The sequence below is a fragment of the Hylobates moloch genome, unplaced genomic scaffold, assembly GCF_009828535.3.
Source record: "Hylobates moloch isolate HMO894 unplaced genomic scaffold, HMol_V3 SCAFFOLD_9, whole genome shotgun sequence".
Classification (NCBI taxonomy): domain Eukaryota; kingdom Metazoa; phylum Chordata; class Mammalia; order Primates; family Hylobatidae; genus Hylobates; species Hylobates moloch.
Genome location: NW_026652284.1, coordinates 112693222 through 112710847, shown reverse-complemented (window position 1 = coordinate 112710847; position 17626 = coordinate 112693222). Strand labels below are relative to the sequence as shown.

The following is a 17626-nucleotide window of genomic DNA, read 5'->3' as shown; positions in this document are numbered from 1 at the left end:
TGGCCCTGAAGTTAGATTAGAACTTTATCCCTGACCTTAAAGAAGCTCCTTTTTTCTGAGGACACCAACACTTACACAAATTACAATGCAACTCAGTAAGTATACTCACAAGGGAGCAAATTCCCTGGAAGAAATGTTTCAGCTGGGCTGTCGAGGACGGGATGGAGTTTGATGGATGGGAATGAAACTAAATGGTGTTCCAGACAGAGCTCTTTGCGCCAGAGCACAAAGGCCTTTAGGGGAGGACATGAGTAAGGAATAGCAGGTGACTCTTTAGAGTGCAAGGGGAAGGTTCTGATTGGAGGAGGAGCAGCCAAAGGTTGAGATGGACCAGTGGAGTGGGGGGTCCCATGGAGAAGGGTTTTAGACTTGTCTTGTAGTCCTGTGGGTTTTGAGCAAAGAAAACAGTCTTAGGAAGATCACAGAAGCAACAGCTCGGAGACTGGCACACAGGGCTGTGACTTTGCAGATCTGGATGACATGGAGTGATGAGTTTAGGACTGCAGCTGCCTGTGGTGCCCATGTCTCCTGCACTCATCCCATATCTCCTTTTGGCTGGGACTGGCTGGGGTAGCTCAGACTTGCAGACTGACCTCAAATGACTGTGTGCAGGCAAACTCATTCCACAAGTGCAGTGCAGACAGCGACCCTGGTGCCAGCACAATCATTGTCTGAGAGGAGACATGGATAAATGTGCCAGTCTTTTGCATTTCGTGCAGACAATTATGGAAGATTTCTCAGTATCTCATGTGGTCTCAGGAGAATCGAGCCCCTGTTCTCCACCGCACACCCTCACATTGACGCACCTCTCTGCCTGTCTTCCTCTACCGGCTCACTTCTTCACTCTTGCTTCCTTGAATTACCTTCCAAAGGAACCACTCCCAGCCCTTTTCTTGGGTTCTGCTTTTGGGGAAGCCCAAGCTAAGATAGGGGCATTATTTTTGTTTTATGTCAAATGAATCTAATGCCACATGGTCTGACTGGGTGGGTAACGTGGTATTCTCTGGCTCATTTAGAAAGGAATGATCATCTTCAAGATGTTTTTGGTCCTGCCTGGGCAAGTGACTCAACTTCCAGATTTCCAAGGCCTTTAGTTTTGTTGTTGTTGTTGTTGTTGTTGTTGATAAAATAGTTTTAGATTTACTGTAGTCTCTCCTGAGACACGTGACTGTAAAACCTCAAGTCTGGCACATATTTTAAAAGACATCTAATCCAATTCACAACTCATATTGAAATTGCCTCTGTAGCATTTCTGTCATGTAGTCATCACTCTCTGTTTTTTATCTCTTTGATGGGGATCTCACTACTTTCCAGATAGACCATCCCATTCCTGGGCCATCACTCAACAAAATCAACTCAATGAATATTTATTTAGCATCCACTAAGTGCCAGGTGCTGGAGTTTTTGAGAAGGGCATTAATCACAGTCCCTTTCCCTCTGGGTTGTAAAGCAATTAAGAAATAGCACAACAGTTAGATGGGGTCTTGTAGATGCCAGCTTTGTTGCCAATAATTATACATCAGGAAATGGGGCTTCCTCCTGAGCCCAAGAGCTTCCTGATATTCTGTTTCCAAGACTAGAGTGTGTGTCATTCCTGAGGGGAAAGAGGAGTCTGCAGAGTGGACACACATCCAGCCACTCTATGGAGGCTTGAGGTCTACCTGAGAGCTCTCATATCCAGAGGGCCCAGAGCCTCAAAGTGGGAAGATACTTGAATATGTGGTCTTAAAAACATCATTCCTGCTTTGTAGAGTAGTGGGCGTCAAAGCTGTCACACTGCTGCCATCTCATCTTTTCAATCAGTCCCTCCTGTCCTGCCCCAGTCCAGCTCTCTTCCCAGCACATTTTTCTTGTAGAAACTTGGCTTCGAATGAACACTTATATTTCTTCTGTGATGGCTGAAGGTGAGCAGCCTGTGAGCAGTGGCGTGTCTTCTGCTACTTTCTGAATAACAAGGAATTCATGGAGCCTCCATTTAGTGCCTGGCTCTGTGCTGAGAGTCTCAGGAGATCCACCAATGGCCCTGCTATTATCACCATGTTTATAGATGAGAAAACTGAGGCTCAGAGAAGGAGCGTGCTTATCTGACTTATCACCTTCATGAACCGCATCCACACTCAGGTGAGCCTGCCCTCAAAGCCATGTTTACCTGACTTCTTGGCATCAAGATGATGTTTGCCTTTTGTTATTTGACTCTCCCTGAGTAAAAGGACCATTGGAGAATCCACGCAATCTTTGGAGTTTCTGAAGGCAAATTCAGGATCAGGTAGTTGAGGGACTCTTGTGGGTGAATATATCTCAGAGGTCCAGTAAGCCTAGACTCTGTGGTTGCAAGTGATAAAGTCTGTGTTTTCCCAAGACTAGGGACAAAGGAGACTATATGGGCTCATGTCAGTAGACCATGTGATGGGCAGGTTCAAGAGAAACCAGGGGAACATTCAGATCCCACCAGCATTCCCTTTCTCATCCCTTTTTCTCTTTGCTTGCCAGCTTTATTTTTTCAGACCAGCTTCCCTGAGGGCATGGAAACACGATTGCTACCAGCCTGAAACTCACCTTCTGATTGTTTTGGCTCTTCTTCTTCAACTCTCATCAATTTCCAGGAAAGGGTCCTGATTGGCAGACTCAGGGTTACATGTCAGTCCCTGGACCAATCACTGTGACAGAGAGTGAACAATTCTGATTGGCTCAGCCTGGGTCAGGGGCCTCTCCCTGGACAGATAACTGGAGGGACAGCTTCTCTTGGACTGGAGAACTCCTTCAGTCATCAGGGTGGCTGTGATGGTGCTGGGGTGGAGGGGAGGCACAGAGGCCCTGGAGAGCATCTTAGGGCATCTTAGGCCCTACTGGATGTGTGATCCTTGCTCACCACTGGTTAACAAATAGGCTTGAGGTGTTTTTATAGCGGTAATTTATGCACATTGAGCCTACAGCTCTACATTAAGGTAAAGGAAAGCATCCTAAATCCTGACCTCAGTCTGGTCTAGAGGTGCTTTGTGACATTTTCATAAATAGATAAGCTCTTAGTCAACTAGCATAAAGAACAAGGAACATTTCTCTCTTTCCCTAGAGGTTTTTTGCGATATGAGGACTGTTATAGAACTGGCCTTGTTGCTGACTGCTTTCTGGGGCTATATCCTTGGGGCAGCCGCAGAGACAATGCCAGGGTGATTATCTAGGAAGGCTGCTGGGATGTTGAACCCATGTCCCTCAAACCCGTCCCCAGGCCAGGTGGCTGTATACTGAGGACTATAAAGAGCAGAGGCTACCAGGGAGTATTGGGGGTGCCCCACTGACTCCACAAGCCCAGCAGCACAGGAAATAAGAGACTGGCCAGGAATTCAGCCTCCAGAGGAGGAGATCCAAGATCTATATGGCAGAATGGCTCTCAGTCCAGAGCAAGACCAAGCTGTCATCTCACGGAAGGTAGGAATATCTTGGAGGCGATAATTTGCCCATCAGAAATAGCATTGGCCCACCATGGAAGTATGGATATGGGGAGTCTGAGAAGCAGGCGGGAAGTGTCCTCTGAGCATTGTTCAGGGGAAAGGGTGTGCTGACCCCAGAATATGACCTGCCTGGTTTTAGTGGCTCTGTATCCTTGAAATGGAGATGGAAATGTCAGGCTGGCTAGAAGTTCAGTGTCATGGAACACTCAGATAATATAACTAATGTCCCCCGTTTTGATTCCTTTCTTACCGAGCCAATTTCTAATTACAGGTGATCTGCAGGGATAAACTGGCCAATGGAAGTATTGGCTGATATCGCTGGCCGTTGTTCTCACTATATAGTAATCAGTTAGCATGCTAGTGAATGTATGTATCAGTTTAGTTAATGTGAGTCTACCTATGGGGGTGGAGACCCTGAAAATAAATGATTCACTGATGGTGAATTCCATCCCATGAGAGCACACAGCAGCCAGCTGCCTCTCCTGCAGATATCTGTCTTAGCTTTTCTTCAAACACATGGGGGTTCTGTGAGTGGCCAGCACAAGATGGGCACTAGGAGGGAAATCAGACAAGCTCCTACATTTCACAGAAGGTTCACTATTCAAGCTCCCGTTTGGTCAAAGCGCTGAGCCAGGTGCTATATTCCTGCTCTGTGTGTTCCCCACAGTACCTGGCTCAGGGCTTCTTTCCCTTTTTAGTAGACAAGTAGGGAACACACACTGATGACCACAAACAAGGCTCTAGTAACCTTCATCTGCAGCCATTTTAGAGCTTACAGTGTTCTCTCTTGCCTATGACCTCATCTCGTTGCTACAAAAATCCAAAGTTTTTGTTTGTTTTGAAGCAGAGTCTTGCTCTGTCACCTAGGCTGGAGTGCAGCGGCGTGATCTCGGCTCACTGCAACATCCACCTCACAGGCTCAAGCGATTCTCCTGCCTCAGCATCCCGAGTAGCTGAGATTACAGCTGTGCGCCACCATGCCCAGCAAATTTTTGTATTTTTAGTAGAGCCAGGGTTTCACTATGTTGGCCAAGCTGGTTTCGAACTCCTGACCTCAGATGGTCCGCCCGCCTCAGCTGCCCAAAGAAAACACCAAAGTTTTTGAAAGCAAGTATTGTTTAATCAAATTACAGATGAGAAAATGAGACCATAAGTGATTAGCAGGTTTGCACAAAGTCCCTCTTCAGTGAAAGAGCCAAAGTTTGAACAGACATTTGTTCAACTTCCCGGTTTTGACCTTTTCCGTGTGCCCAATGGTTGTCCTTAGTTGTCGATCAATATTTTTTTTCTGATGGTCCTTCTGCCTGAAATTCCTCTCCCTTCCCCTTCCTTCCCTTCCTCTCCCTTCTCTTCTTTCCACCCTCTGCCTTCTCCCAGGTCTGCCAGTTAAAATCCTACTTTTTTTGGCAGAGGGCTGTGGGTGGGGGGGTGTGGAGTTTCACTCTTGTTGCCCAGGCTGGAGTACAGTGGCGTGATCTCGGCTCACTGCAACCGCTGCCTCCCAGGTTCGAGCGATTCTCCTGCCTCAGCCTCTGGAGTAGCTAGGATTACAGGCGCCCACCACCATGCCTGGCTCATTTTTTGTATTTTTAGTAGAGACAGTGTTTCACCATGTTGGGCAGGCTGGTCTCAAACTCCTGACCTCATGATCCGCCAGCCTCGACCTCCCAAAGTACTGGGATTAAAATCCTACTTTGTGTGCTTCACTCTCATGCCATCCCTTCCATGAATCCAAACCAGCCTTCCTGGGACATCATGCCCAGTGTGGAACTGGGGTTAGGGCAGCGTGCCGTGAGCACCAACTCCCTTTCCCCATACTGTCCCAAAGACAGAAATAACCCTAACTATAGGAACCACCATCAACTGTCAAAAACTCATGAAATCAGCTATGAAAATCGTGACACGAGTCACTGAGTATTTTTGCCACAACAGTGTTAAAATAGCGTAATCTTCATAAAAAATGAAAAATAAAATCAAAGAAAAAGGATGAGCCCTTTGGCATAACTGTTGTTATCACTTACTTGCGCCACCTTGTGGTCCGATCTGTCACCCCCAGAGCTAAGGAACACCTCCCTGCAAGCATTATGGTGCCAGGGTGCCCACAGGCAACCTCTGACTTAGCCCTCACATGAGCCCCGGGCAGTGAGTTTCCTAAGCGAGTCTTGCTCTGTGTTCCTGAACTCGCCAGAGTTTTCCAGCATTAGCATTGTTGACATTTCTGGCCAGGTGAGTCTTTGTTGTAGGAGTCTTGGTCCTGTGCATTGTAGAATGTTTAGCAGCATCTTTGCCCACTAGACGATCGCAGCACCCCACCCACCTGTGACAACCAAAACTGTTTCCGGGCATTGCTGAATGCTCCTTGGAGGGTCAAGATCATCCCTTTGTCCCCTATTTCTGCTCCTAACACCCTGCGCCTGGTGAGAACCACTGTCTTACAGCACTGCTTGGATGTAAAACCCAGATCAGCTGCTTTCTTCTCTGTAACTTTGGGTAAGTTACATAATCTGAGCTTCCTCGTCTAAACATGGGTTGAAAACGGTGCCACCCTCACAATGCATGGGATTTTTATTAGGATTAATTGAGTTAATTCATAAAACGAGCCCAAACCATGGATTGGCAAATGGTATGTTCTGCACACTTGTGAGCTATAATGCTGACTCTAAGACTACTGACTTCCTTCCCTGCTGAGAGGGGTGCGGTGGGGGTCATTTGAAGTCACCCCAGATGGAACTGAAGAAACTGAGTCTTAGAGAGCAGAAGCGATTTGCCCACTGTCAGCTGGCAGGTCCAGAATTTAAATTCACATCTGTTGGAACCCAAAGTGATTTTCTTATCCCTATAGCCAGTGCCTCTCAGGGAAAGAAGCAAAACTGAGTCAAGGAACCTGACTCTGGTTCAGTGAGTGGGATGCTTCTCAAGCCACAGCCTAAGGACAGTCACCTGCTTCCAAGTGGTCACAGTGCCACCCATGAGAAGGGCAAAGCTCCCTCACTTGTGCCCTGAGTTGTGCAGCCTGAGCTGTAGCAGATGACCCTCATGGTCATCCGTTGGGAGGGCCTACTTCCAGCCTCACAGCCACTATGGAGGAGGGAACACCTACATTTGAAGGATTCTGGGGTCTCTGGTAGTGAGCCCCCTCCGTGGGGTTCATTGGGCTCACTGAGGGGTGAGCCCATCAGTCTCTGAGTGAGGTTGACTTTCGTAGAAATTAGAGAGTTGGGGCAGGGGTGGGGGAGATTGCTTTCCATTTGGATTTGTTCACCACAGTATCCCCAGGGATGTAGTTTTTGATTGAGTAAATTTAAGAAACGAAGAAGGAGAATGGTCTTTGGGGTCACACACAAACCAGTTTAGCCCTGGATCTAACACTGGCTAAGCTCTATGATCTCTGGCAATTTATGTCTATGAGTCTCACTTTCCTCATCTGAACAATGGGAATAATCCATCCCAGCCTTGGGGATTGAGGGTTGGACATAAATGGGATCATTTGTGTTACTGTAACCTAGAGAATGCTTAGTGCTTGGCAGATATTCAAGTTGTATTAATGGGATCTGTCACTGTGGGGGAAGCAGAAATGTGTGAGAGTGGAGGTGTGGGGAAGGGAAGGGGTGGTGAGGGAGGCCAGGCCCCTAGTTATTAGTGGTGGGGTGTGAGTAGGTCAGGTGGGTGAAGCGTTGCTACCTGGAGTCTGAGGCCAACCTCTGAGCTTCCTGTCATTAGCCACACGAATAGATTTGCTTTGTTAAAAAAAAATTCCTCTCTCTTGAGTTTTCAATTTTAAATTCTAATAAAAAAAATAGGACTTAGAATTCCAGAAGAGAAGGCTGGTAGAATTGTATGGGCACTTGGGGTGAGGGTTTGGTAACATTTCCTCCATGGCCACCTAAACCAATACCAGGTAGTGTTTGTCTAAGACTCACATGCGTGAGGAATGCTGACTGACCACCCTAGATGCCCTAGACTGTTTCTCAGGAAGGGAAGAACAAGGAAAAGGAGATGGAAAACGCAGACCCTTCTTTCCTCTCTGGTGCACTCTGAGGTGCTCCCAGGAAAGAGCCCCGCTTGCCTGGTTGGCAGGATCCTTGGTAGGATGTTGTGGTGCCCACCCTTACTGGGAGGAGCAGATGCAGTGGCCCCTGCTTTGGAATCAGCGCCATCTGGGTGCTCATTGGCCAGGTGATTACAACAGGTATCTTGGCCTCAGTGGACTTCAGGATCTTATCTGTAAACCCTTCTGTCCCTGGGATGTTAGGAAGACCAGAATAAAGGGAAGCTGAAACATTTGGCAGGGGCACCAGCTAGGGCGAGTTACAGCAAAGTATAGCAAGCATCACCAGGGCCGAAGCCCCTGGCCCCTCCCCACCAGGAATTCTGAAACCCTGACATTTTCTCTTGGAAAGAACTTGCTTGCAATGGGGTGATTGGGTCTGTGTGTCGACCTGTGCAGATATTACATGTTCCGAACTCTTCAGTGTCTGTAAGATGTATCCAGACTGCCAACAATGTTTGTATTCACCTCACTAAGTGTGCCATTTGGGAGTGGGGAGGCACCTTACACTTCAGTATCATTTCACAGGTCCAAAGTAATGTTCGCTGGTCCTTTTCACTCTCAAAAGAGGCTCCATTTAAATGATTCATTACATGTTTCCCCATCCATGAAGCATGATCTTGCTTCATGCAGAGTAAGAATTCCAGCTATGCTCTTACTAGTGGTGTAGCCTTCAGCGTGTCATTTCACCTCTGAGTACATCAGTCAGCTGTTGTCACAAAATGCTGTGTAACAAGCTGTCCCCAGTTGTCAGCAGCTCAAAACAACATTTTATTCTCCTAGATCTGCAGGTTGGCTTGGGTGGTTCTGCTGATCCTGGCTGGGCTTGCTCACATGCTTTCAGGAAGAATATAGCTGCTTAAACAAGGCTGGGCTTGGCTGGATGGCTTTGCTTCCATCTGCAGGTCTGCTCTGCAGGTCTTCTGGGCTGGATCTGTTCCATATGTGGAGTAATTAGGGCATGTTCTTTCAGCACTTGGTAGAGGTGTAAGAGGGGAAACCCAAATGCGTATGCATATCCCAAGCCCCTGCTTGCATCACTTCTGCTAACATCTTATAATATTTTATTAGTCAAAAGCAAGTCACGTGACAAGTCCAGATTGAAGGAACAGGGAAGTCCACTTTGTCAGTGATGAGTCACCAAGTACAGCAGACTTCTTTCCCTCTTCTCTTTCTGTTCTTCCCCCCTGTCATCTGTAAAGTAAGGAAAAATACAGTGTATCTCTCATCTATGCTTCTGATTTTGTGGGTTGTTCCATTCCATTTGGAAGTCACTCATTAGATACTAGTTTAATGTAAAGTAAATCTATCTTCACAATCTCCCCATTAAAGTGGAATAGAAACCGGGCAACTTAGCCACATATGCTGCCTGAGTCGTTGACTTGCTGTGTGACCTTGGGTAGGCCACTTCACCTCCCTGAGCATCAGGGACCTGGATGAGTCTCTTCCGGCTCTGACAATCTGCATTACTATGACAAGCTCCCAGGGCGGAAGTGTGGAAGGGCTCTCAGGGACCATCTAGCTCAGCCTCTTGCTTTTACAGGTGAGGAAACCAAGGCTGTTGGAAACAGACTCAGTTCCACTTGGCTTTTCTGAAAGAGTCAGATTATCTTGGTGAATATTAATAGCTTCTCATAGCTAGTGATAGGTGGGCCCCGAGGGTACAGGTGGGAGACTATCTGTTTCCTTCCCCAGAAACTTGCGTGCACATGGTATGTTACAGTGAAAGCAAGTTTAGGACTAAATTCTGCCAAAATGTGGACATTCACTACCACATATGTGAAAAGCAAGGCAAAGGAATGAACAGTATTGCAAACGATTTACTAGCCTAGAAAGTCAAGAAAGAGTCACTTTCAGGTGAACATGATGATCTTTTGAAGCAGGACTGCCTGATTAGTGTTCAATCAGATGACAGAGCCCTCTGTGAAGAGGAGAGAAGGTGGATCTGCCAGGCTCTGCACCTATGGAATATGGTAGCCACTAGCCACATGCTGCTGCTTGCATTGAAACTAATTTAAATGGAATACAATTAAAATTTTAGTTTATGCACATTACAAGTGTTCTGCAGCCTGAGGTGGCCAGCGACACCATAGTGGTGCATAGATGTAGCATGCTTCTCCAGTCACAGAAAGTTCTGTTGGAGAGTGCCCTATTGGATTTCCCATGCAGCAGAGAAACCCTCAGTTACAGGGCTTGCCAGATTCTAATGTAAATACTGTTTATTTCACCCATGAAAAATTATCTCTAACAGCCCTTATCCAAGTCCAGCAAACCGTCTGTTGCAAATTTACACAGATATTTTAAGGGCTAAGTAACCACCTCTGAAGGTGCTGATTCCAAATTAGGGCAGTTCATATCCTGGCTTACAATCCTGGCAGCATTTTTTTGTTCATTAGCAGCTGCAAATAGTAATTCACTTCTCCTAGGGTGGGACTTAGAGTTAACTTGTAGGAGCAGATCACAGTCTTCATAATGAAGAATTTCAATTATAAATTACAATGTAGGAAATGCAATAGAGACTCAGAGAAGTGTCCAACTCTTCCCTGCCTTGGAGCATCCTCAAGGTCTGTTCCCCTGATCCGGAATAGTGGGTTTTCCTCTTTTTTTTTTTTTTTTTTAGATGGAGTCTTGCTCTGTCGCCCAGGCTGGAGTGCAGTGGCACGGTCTCGGCTCACTGCAAGCTCTGCCTCCCAGGTTCACACCATTCTCCTGCCTCAGCCTCCCGAGTAGCTGGGACTACAGGCGCCCGCCACCACGCCCGGCTAATTGTTTGTATTTTTAGTAGAGACGGGGTTTCACCGTGTTAGCCAGGATGGTCTCGATCTCCTGACCTCGTGATCTGCCCACCTCGGCCTCCCAAAGTGCTGGGATTACAGGCGTGAGCCACCGCGCCCGGCCGGTTTTCCTCTTTTTACCTGGATAACTTTTATCTGATATTTTCTATCTCAGTTTAAAGAGTAGTTATTTAAAACAAGATCTTCTTTGATGAGTTATGTAAGTTAGGTTGCTGCTGCCCTTTGCTCTGAGGGGCCTGTCCTTTCACCTCATAGCATTTGTCACCATTTGCCATTGTGTATTGCCTTCAGTATTTATATATACCCTTTTTTACTCCCTCCTCCACTAGCAAATAATTCCACAAGGTCAAAGAACACAACCGTGTTGTTCACTGTTGTATTCCAAGAATAGGAGCATTAGCAAAGAGCAAAGTGAGCAAATGCAGTGTTATAGGATAATCACCATCATCATCACTGTCATCATCACCATCGCATCATCATGCCTGGAAAGGTAAGAATGGGTACTTTCCAGGCCATTGAAATTCTTGATGAGTAAAGAGAGGGCCAGGGACTTGTCAGGAATTCTGCTGGAAAAGTCAGGATTAGAATCAATGGCCCTTCATTCTTGGGTGGTTTGTTTACCGTAACTTATTTCTGAGAACCACAGACTCCAGGGGCAGAAGGTATTCTTAAAAATATCCAGCCCAGGGGTACAGACTCAGACATCTACAGGGGCCAGGCAGGTATTCCACCTGCGTGAATCAGCCCACACAAGACAATAGAGGGTGATGGCAAAACTACCAGCATCTTCACCTAGAAGGCGTTCCATTCAATGCCGTCAAAACAAGATCAGGGCCCTGGACTGCTGCCCTCCACTTTAGCCTAGTCTGTACCATATTCTCCCTCCCTAGTGTCTCCAGAAGCTTTGCCAGCTTCCCTTCCTCACAAAACAGCCATTTTGTATTTGGGGCAGCTCTATCATCAGCAAGTCCTCTGAGGAGTGCACACTAGAGGGAACAGCTGTGAGGTGAGACTTCCTGTTCTTCCCTCCCAGACTCTGTCCTGCAGGTTAAACAAGTCTGGTAGGAGACCCTGTGGCTTTGGGGTACCCGTTTACCTTCCAGCCTGGGACTCCTGGGAGATTTGCCCAGGAAAACATGAAGGAGTTTGCTCAGAAGTTCCAGAGTTGAGGCATTAGTTGCAGCTCAAATATAGTAAGCATCTATATTCCCTCATTAGACTTGCAGAAGAGGGCCAAGAAATGGCGAGACAAGCTTTTAGCTGTGATGGAGAGTGGTGGAGAGGGCTCTAGTATTTCGTTGTTCTGACAGCATCACCTCCCTATCACCAGAGGCTTTTCAGAGGACTGCTGAGTCATCCCGACCTTTGGAAATGCTCCCGCCTCCGCCTCTCTAGGCTCCAGCTCACCTCGAAGAGGCTGGCATTTTCTCAGAGTGAAGTGGCACTTGCATGAGCAGAGGCAGAAGAAATGTTGCCAGAGAAAACCAGTGTGGAAATGCCAATCTGCCTTTTTTGGAACCTGACAGCCCAAGCAGGGTACCCACATGTGGCTTCAAGTTCCAGACCCACTTGTAGAGTAGCCCATATGAGCCCTTTGGGAAGAGAAGAAAGGGAAAAGTGATGGTCATGCCCTGACATAGCATCACTGCCATCAGCATCCTCAATCACCATCATTGTCACCATACCATTATTATCACCATCGTCATCATCGTCATCTTGTCATCACCATTATGACCATTCCATCATCACCATCACCATCATGATCTTTTCATCATCATCACATCATCATCATTGTCATCATCACCATCCCATCATAATACTCATCACATTATCACCATTCCATCATCATCACCACCATCATCATCATCATCTTGTTATCAGCATTAAGTCATCATCATCATCATCACCATTCCATCCTCCTCACCATCATCACCACTTCATCATTATCATCAACATTATCAGTCATCATCATCATCTCATCATCATTGTTAATGTAGCTGTAGTCTTCTACATGACATATAAGAACTATTTACTGAGCTCTGTGATAATCATCGTATTCCCCACCACCCTCCAAGATTTGCATTTCAGAGATAGGGGTAATGAGACTGAGAGTGCTTTAAACAATGGGCAGAAAAACATTCCCCAGTTGGAGAGTATCAAGACAGTATTCAAACCAGATGTTGCCTTCCTCCAAAGTATGTGTTCTCACTGTCTATGGGATTGTTCTTTCATAACTGTTTATTACAACTGTACTCGAGGAATTATTTGTGTGGTGGCTGTCTTCCTGATCTGGTGTTAGTATCATGGTTGAAGCTCATCTTGTTCACTGCATCCCCAGTGCCTCATGCAGGCCTTGCACGGAGTAGGCTCTCACTACCTACTAGTTGCTTGAGTACATTCCTGGACCATCACTCTGCCTCAGTTTTATGTACTCTTTTCAAGGTTCCAAATGTATTTCACCTTCATTGCACTTTTTAAGTCCTAAGGCAGATTAAGGAAGGCAGGATGGGTGTGGGTGGTTCCATTTGATAAATGAGAGAAAGTAAGTGATGAATGTAGCTACTCCGTGACTTAACCAGACCACCAATCTTAATTTCTGACCTGTGGATCAATGTTATTCTAAATTTCATCAGGGTCATAAATTCTAGTGTCCTGAGGGCCCCAGAGGAGCAAAGATTCACTTAAAATCCCTCAGCAAATTAGGGCCACCAATCTGTGCCCCTGGATCAGCCCATTACATGGGAGCATGCTCTAGTGAAACTGTACCATTGATCACATGGACCTGAAAGTTGCTGGCAAGGCTGACCTTGAGAGACTGGTCACTCTATCTCAGCTCTTTGTCCTCTCCTTTGGGTTACTTCACATCCTTTGTCTCTTGACACCTTCTCTCCCCCTTCTCCCAAGCTTCTGGAAACTGCTTGTAAGTTGCCCCACGCAAAGGACCCAGCCCCTTCCTCTCTAGGTAACTCCACCAACTGGTTCCTCTCCAGTCTCTGTTACTCCTTCTGCACTGGCCTCGACCTTACCTGTTGCCTTCACCCAACTGTCCCCACCAGCTTTCTATACCCTGAACCTATAGCCTATGTTGTGATCTCTCCCAGGAATATAAACAAAGCTACTTGCCATATTTTCTTTGCCTAGGCACTGAAGATACAAATTCTGATTCCACCGTGATGAGTGTGTGACTCTGGCCATATTTCTTTACTCCTCCAGGCCTCAGTTTCCTCATCTGCACAGTGGAGATCATAATTACACCACTTCATAGGTTTTTCTTGAGGAGTCAGAGTTAATACATGGCAAGTGCTCAGAACAGTGCTCAACACTTAGAACAAACTCACTAAATGTCTGTCTTATTCAGGTGTAGTAAGTGGAGGCAAGGGGGAAGGAAGGCATGCAGTTTCCTCAAATGGCACCTGGTAGATAGCCTCCCAGTAGACACATGCACAGATTTAGACTTGGCAATGTCTTTGAATATGATGCATTTATGAAATTACTGGGAAAGATGTTAAGTGTGTAGTAAATGCAAGGGCTGTTTATACATTTATATTAGTAGAGAATAGGGTACTGACCCTATAATACTCTGTAAGTTTTGGAGATTTCCTTGCAACCTGGATATAATCAGATGAGATCACAGTGTATTATGGGAGAATCGCTTTTCCTCCTTAGATATCTCCCATAATATGCTTGTGCACTTACTCAGATCATGCCTCCAAAGAAGCCTGGATTTCTCACCAAAGGCACCTGCATGCAGAGGCCAATTATTGCCCAGCAACAAGCTCTATTTAAACAGAAAGAACATGTGCCACTTATCTGAATATCTTTCATCTGTTCAGCCAGTCTTAAAATTGGAAAAAGGAGTAGTAACTTTGCTTCAAATCTCATTTCATTTCCTGTCTTCTTCATTGAGCAGATTTGGCACAGATAATGCCCTTCATTTCAGGGTGGTAACGAAAATATGGAACTGAAGACTGCACACTATAGAAACTGGGAGAGCCACAAGCAAAGCCACCCAGGACACCAGGTGGAGGTCTGCACAAGCATGCCACCTCCAGCTTTGGAAATCAGGGAGTGAGTATCTCTTGGGTGGTAGGAGTAGCTGGAAAACAAACCTCTCATTGGAAGGTCCCTAAAGAAGCCACCAGCAGCACCTTGATGGTGGCCCTCCTTCTGCCTTGCTGAACTGAACATGATGCCTCAGCCCAGATGGCCTTTGATGAGACAGCTGGAGCCTTGGGGTTGACTCCTGTGAGTTTAGCAAGATTCCATCTTCTCCAGTCTCTGTCAGCTTTGGGTACACACGTCAAACTCAATTTTCATAAGCACTTATGGAGGCTTCCTTGGGTATTTCCCCAGCTTGGTGCTTGGGACACAGAAAGATTAGGCCTGGGCGCTGGTTTCAACCCCTTGTGCAAGATATGAACACAGATAAATATAATACAGGCAGTGCCATGTAGACACCATGGGAAGGGTATAAACAAAGATGTGTCTTCCATGTGCCTGGCACAGGGTCTATAACACAGTGTACTCTCAATAAACCTGTAATAAAGAATGAGTAAGTGACATATTGAGTGCATGGATGAAATGGAGTGAGCAAGCAAATCCATTGAACACTGTGATTCACCATGAGGGTAGCAGATGCTTCAAGAATGAAGAGGTGAGCAGTCCCAGCAGTCCTTACACTGTGTTTGGTGTTAGAGCAGGGTTGGATTGAAGCGCTGTGTGTTGTGGATTCAGTGCACTTGGACAGAGGCTTCAGCTTGCAGGAAAGCTCACAATGCCCAGCACATTAGCCCTGAAGAAGTGGCCCTATGCTTTCTTTGACATGCCTGTAAAAACAAAGACCACATGTGTAAGAAAATGTGTTTATAGTGCTGTAGGTGATGGAGGAGAATACAAGCCATATTTCATGATGAAGAACTACACATAATCTATGCCCAATTTATTCAGTGATGTTTAGATGTTTATGACTATACATACTTCAGAACTATAGAAACACATTTATTGTAAAATATTATAAGTTTGAAACTGTAGTCCAGCAGTTACAAACTCAAATGCCTACAGGGATTAACAAGTATTTCAAATGAAAGGCATGACTAGGGCAGGACAATAGGAAGTAGTGAGGCTTGCAGGAAACTGGCAAACTCTAGTTTCTCTAAAGAGAGCAACCACTGCTTCTGCTAGCTGACGCTGAGTAGGTATGATAATTTATCAGATCTTATTTTTCACAAGAGGGGGGATCTGGATTTTTCTGTTAACTTTCTCCATTTCTATCATACCTTGTCAACCCAACAAAACACATCCATAGGCTAAATTTGGCCCATGGGCTGCCTGTTGGCCACCTTTACCTTACTTATTGCCCTTTCTACTCTGGCACCGCACCTGAGAAGGTGAGAATTTGGGAAATTTGATGGTGGTTTGGGTAATGGGAATGGGGATGACGCTCCTTGAAAAAAAAAAAAAAAGAAATCAATGGATGGGGACAGAGTTGGATTTCAAGGGGAGGGGGAGGTGAAGGCATGGTGCCTTTTAAAGGAGATATGATGGTGAAAGAAAGAGAGAGGGTCATGGTTTGGGTTTGAGCTAGAGGCAATCAAATGAGTTTAGGGAGTGTTAGAGAGATGGTAAGAGATCATCATCCTCCATCCAAATTTACAGAAAACTGACCATGAGCAACAGTGGACATGAGATTGGGAAGGGGACAGGGCAATGATTGATGGATCAATACCCAGTGGAACTAAGAGGTTACTGCCAAGGACACATGGAGAGAGTTTTGCTTAACAAGCAGAAAGAACACTACTTCAAGTCTGAAAAGAGGAGGAATAGGAAGAAAGAGCTGTGTGGACAAATGGGGATGTTTCTGTGCATGCAAAATTACCCCCTTTGTTAGAGAAAATACAATGACTCATGAGTTATTTTTGCCGGGTAAAAACTGCATGGATGCCTGAGAGTTTTGTATAGGCAGTTACCAGGTTGATTAGAGGTGGATATGCTCTGAATGTCTCTTTTTTCCACAGGCTTCTAAGATTAGAGAGATAGTAAGCTGGTAGCTGACATAGAACCTTAACCTCTTCAAGTTCACCAGTGATTAGATAGGTTTATGACAGAGAAACCAGGTCTGGATTAAGCCCACAGTGGAATGGACAGTCATGCATGTTTTCATTATTTCTTTGTTTATTCAATTATTCACTTATTTTTCACTGATTCATTCATTCGTTCAGTTATCAAATTGCACTGCTAGGAAGGAAGGGACAAGAAGGCACTCACAGATGGAAGGGCCATAAGACCTACATGTATATGATTGTGATGCAAGGTAGAATGTCCAGGGGTGTGGCAGGAGTGAGCAAGATGAAGAGTTCAGAAGTGAAGAGAAGGCCCAGAAAGAGGGGACATTTGACTGGAACCTCTTGAGATGGAGAGAACGTGCCTTCAGCTGCATGGATGAAACTGCTTATCTAACTTTAAGGTTGAAACAGATTGAACATGACCACTCTCCGATAGATACCTCTTCCACTGAGGTTTGTGAATGACTCCTGCCTGCGGGGTAGTCACGCACTAATGCTGAACTCAAGAGGAGACCTCTTTCTCAGTGTTTGACGCTTTAGCTTCTGGCTGGCATAGTTTTCTGTTCCTCTCTTTGCTCCTGTTAGACCAGAACTGTCCAGTAGAACTTTCTTTGATGATGGAAATACTCCATATCTCTACTATCCAATATTGTAGCCACTAACCACATGTGACTATTGAGCGCTTGAAATGTCTTTACTGTGACTGAGGAAGCAAACTTTAAACGTGATTTAGCTGCAATTCATTTGAATTTAGATGAATGATCACATGTAGCTAGTGACAACTATATCAGAGAACTCCTTGAGGGATCCAGCTCAGTTACTAGCTCTCAGTACGTGCTCAATATAGGTGCAGTGAAGGAAACTACTTTTTACTACTTAAAATCTAGGCTGCTCTTTAAGAAGAGTGAATTTCTTTTTTTATTTTATTTTACTTTAAGTTCTGGGATACAGGTGCAGAACGTCCAGGTTTGTTACATAGGTATACATGCGTCTTGGTAGTTTTCTGTACCTATCAACCCGTCATCTAGGTGTTAAGCCCCACTTGCATTAGCTATTTGTACTAACACATCCTCCCCTTGCCTCCACCCCTCACCACCCCCCAATAGGCCCTGGTGTGTGATGTTCCCCTCCCTGTGTCCATGTGTTCTCATTGTTCAGCTCCCACTTATGAGTGAGAACATGTGGTGTTTGGTTTTCTGTTCTTGTGTTAGTTTGCTGAGAATGATGGCTTCAAGCTTCATCCATGTCCCTGCAAAGGAAATGAACTCATTC

At 45.7% G+C, this 17626-nt stretch overlaps 1 protein-coding gene across 4 annotated transcripts in view; it reads left to right on the top strand.

The window, feature by feature from the left end:
- The window catches only part of KCNQ3 (potassium voltage-gated channel subfamily Q member 3), a 349042-nt gene that overhangs the window by 121987 nt on the left and 209429 nt on the right, over window positions 1–17626 (top strand). Inside the window, exon 2 of one of the 4 annotated variants that reach the window (XM_058444224.1) lies at window positions 10622–10782. The exons of 1 other annotated variant lie outside the window; for it this stretch is intronic. In XM_058444224.1, the coding sequence (XP_058300207.1) occupies window positions 10712–10782 (71 nt within the window). In that variant the 5' untranslated portion in view covers window positions 10622–10711. Of the gene's footprint in view, window positions 1–10621; window positions 10783–14798; window positions 16808–17626 lie in introns of those variants that run through there. 2 more of the 4 variants (XM_058444223.1, XM_058444222.1) reach the window with 2 other exon arrangements.